Source organism: Limulus polyphemus, unplaced genomic scaffold (genome assembly GCF_000517525.1).
Source record: "Limulus polyphemus unplaced genomic scaffold, Limulus_polyphemus-2.1.2 Scaffold8355, whole genome shotgun sequence".
In the NCBI taxonomy this organism is placed as follows: domain Eukaryota; kingdom Metazoa; phylum Arthropoda; class Merostomata; order Xiphosura; family Limulidae; genus Limulus; species Limulus polyphemus.
Genome location: NW_013673965.1, coordinates 9,684 through 10,903, shown reverse-complemented (window position 1 = coordinate 10,903; position 1,220 = coordinate 9,684). Strand labels below are relative to the sequence as shown.

At 33.9% G+C, this 1,220-nt stretch overlaps 1 protein-coding gene across 1 annotated transcript in view; it reads right to left on the bottom strand.

Annotated features, from left to right (window-relative positions):
* LOC106475286 (histone deacetylase 4-like) overlaps positions 1-1,220 on the bottom strand; it is a gene marked incomplete at both ends in the record, with an annotated part of 31,485 nt that overhangs the window by 21,296 nt on the left and 8,969 nt on the right. The window contains one exon of the mRNA XM_022379438.1: positions 632-926. Coding sequence (XP_022235146.1) covers positions 632-926 — 295 coding nt within the window. The remainder of the gene's footprint in view (positions 1-631; positions 927-1,220) is intronic.

Genomic DNA, 1,220 nt, shown 5'->3' with positions numbered 1-1,220 from the left:
AATATACCTTAATTCTCTCCTGAAAATCAAACAAACGTAGCTCTCAACAATATACCTTAATTCTCTCCTGAAAATCAAACAAACGTAGCTCTCAACAATATACCTTAATTCTCTCCTGAAAATCAAACAAACGTAGCTCTCAACAATATACCTTAATTCTCTCCTGATACTCAAACAAACGTATTTCTCAACAATATACATTAATTCTCTCCTGAAAATCAAACAAACGTATTTCTCAACAATATACATTAATTCTCTCCTGAAAATCAAATAAACGTAGCTCTCAACAATATACATTAATTCTCTCCTGATACTCAAACAAACGTATTTCTCAACGATATACATTAATTCTCTCCTGAAAATCAAACAAACGTATTTCTCAACAATATACATTAATTCTCTCCTGAAATTAAAACAAACGTAGCTCTCAACAACATACCTTAATTCTCTCCTGAAAATCAAACAAACGTAGTTCTCAACAATATGCCTTAATTCTCTCCTGAAAATCAAACAAATGCAGTTCTCGACAATATTTCTTAATTCTCTCCTGAAAATCAAACAAATGCAGTTCTCGACAATATACCTTAATTCTCTCCTGAAATTAAAACAAGCGTATTTCTCAACAACATACCTTAATTCTCTCCTGAAACTGTAGTTCGTGCTGCTCTGCTAGTTGTTGCTGCTGTTGCTGAAAGTGTTGCAGAAGTAGCTGTTGCTGAAGCTGCTGTTCTTGTTTGAGCTGTAGTAATTGCTGTTGGAAATGAACTCCCTGGTCCTGAGTCCCAGCGGTTATTATAGAATTGTTAACATTATTAGTGAGGTCCGCCATTCGTGTTTCCATCACTCCCGACTCCCTCGCGCATCCAGCTCCATTAAGATCTACAGATGAGACACGAACAGTTAGAAGAAGCCACTTGGTTAAACAGCTGTAGACATTATATACATTATATGACCAAACTGTCCTTTCACTGTTGACAAGGCGGTAATAAACTAATATTGAAGTTATACGGTATAAAGTTAATACATTTATAAAGAGAGCAAACAAAACAACTTAATTCATGCTTCTTCTGATGTTACAACAACCAAATAACCTCTCCTGCTTATTTGTAGTAATTCTAATCAAACTCGGTTTAAAACTATTGGTAACCTAGTGACAAAAAAAAAAAAAAAACATAGCTTCTTAAATACTGATTATAACATTCATAATTTCACATACTACA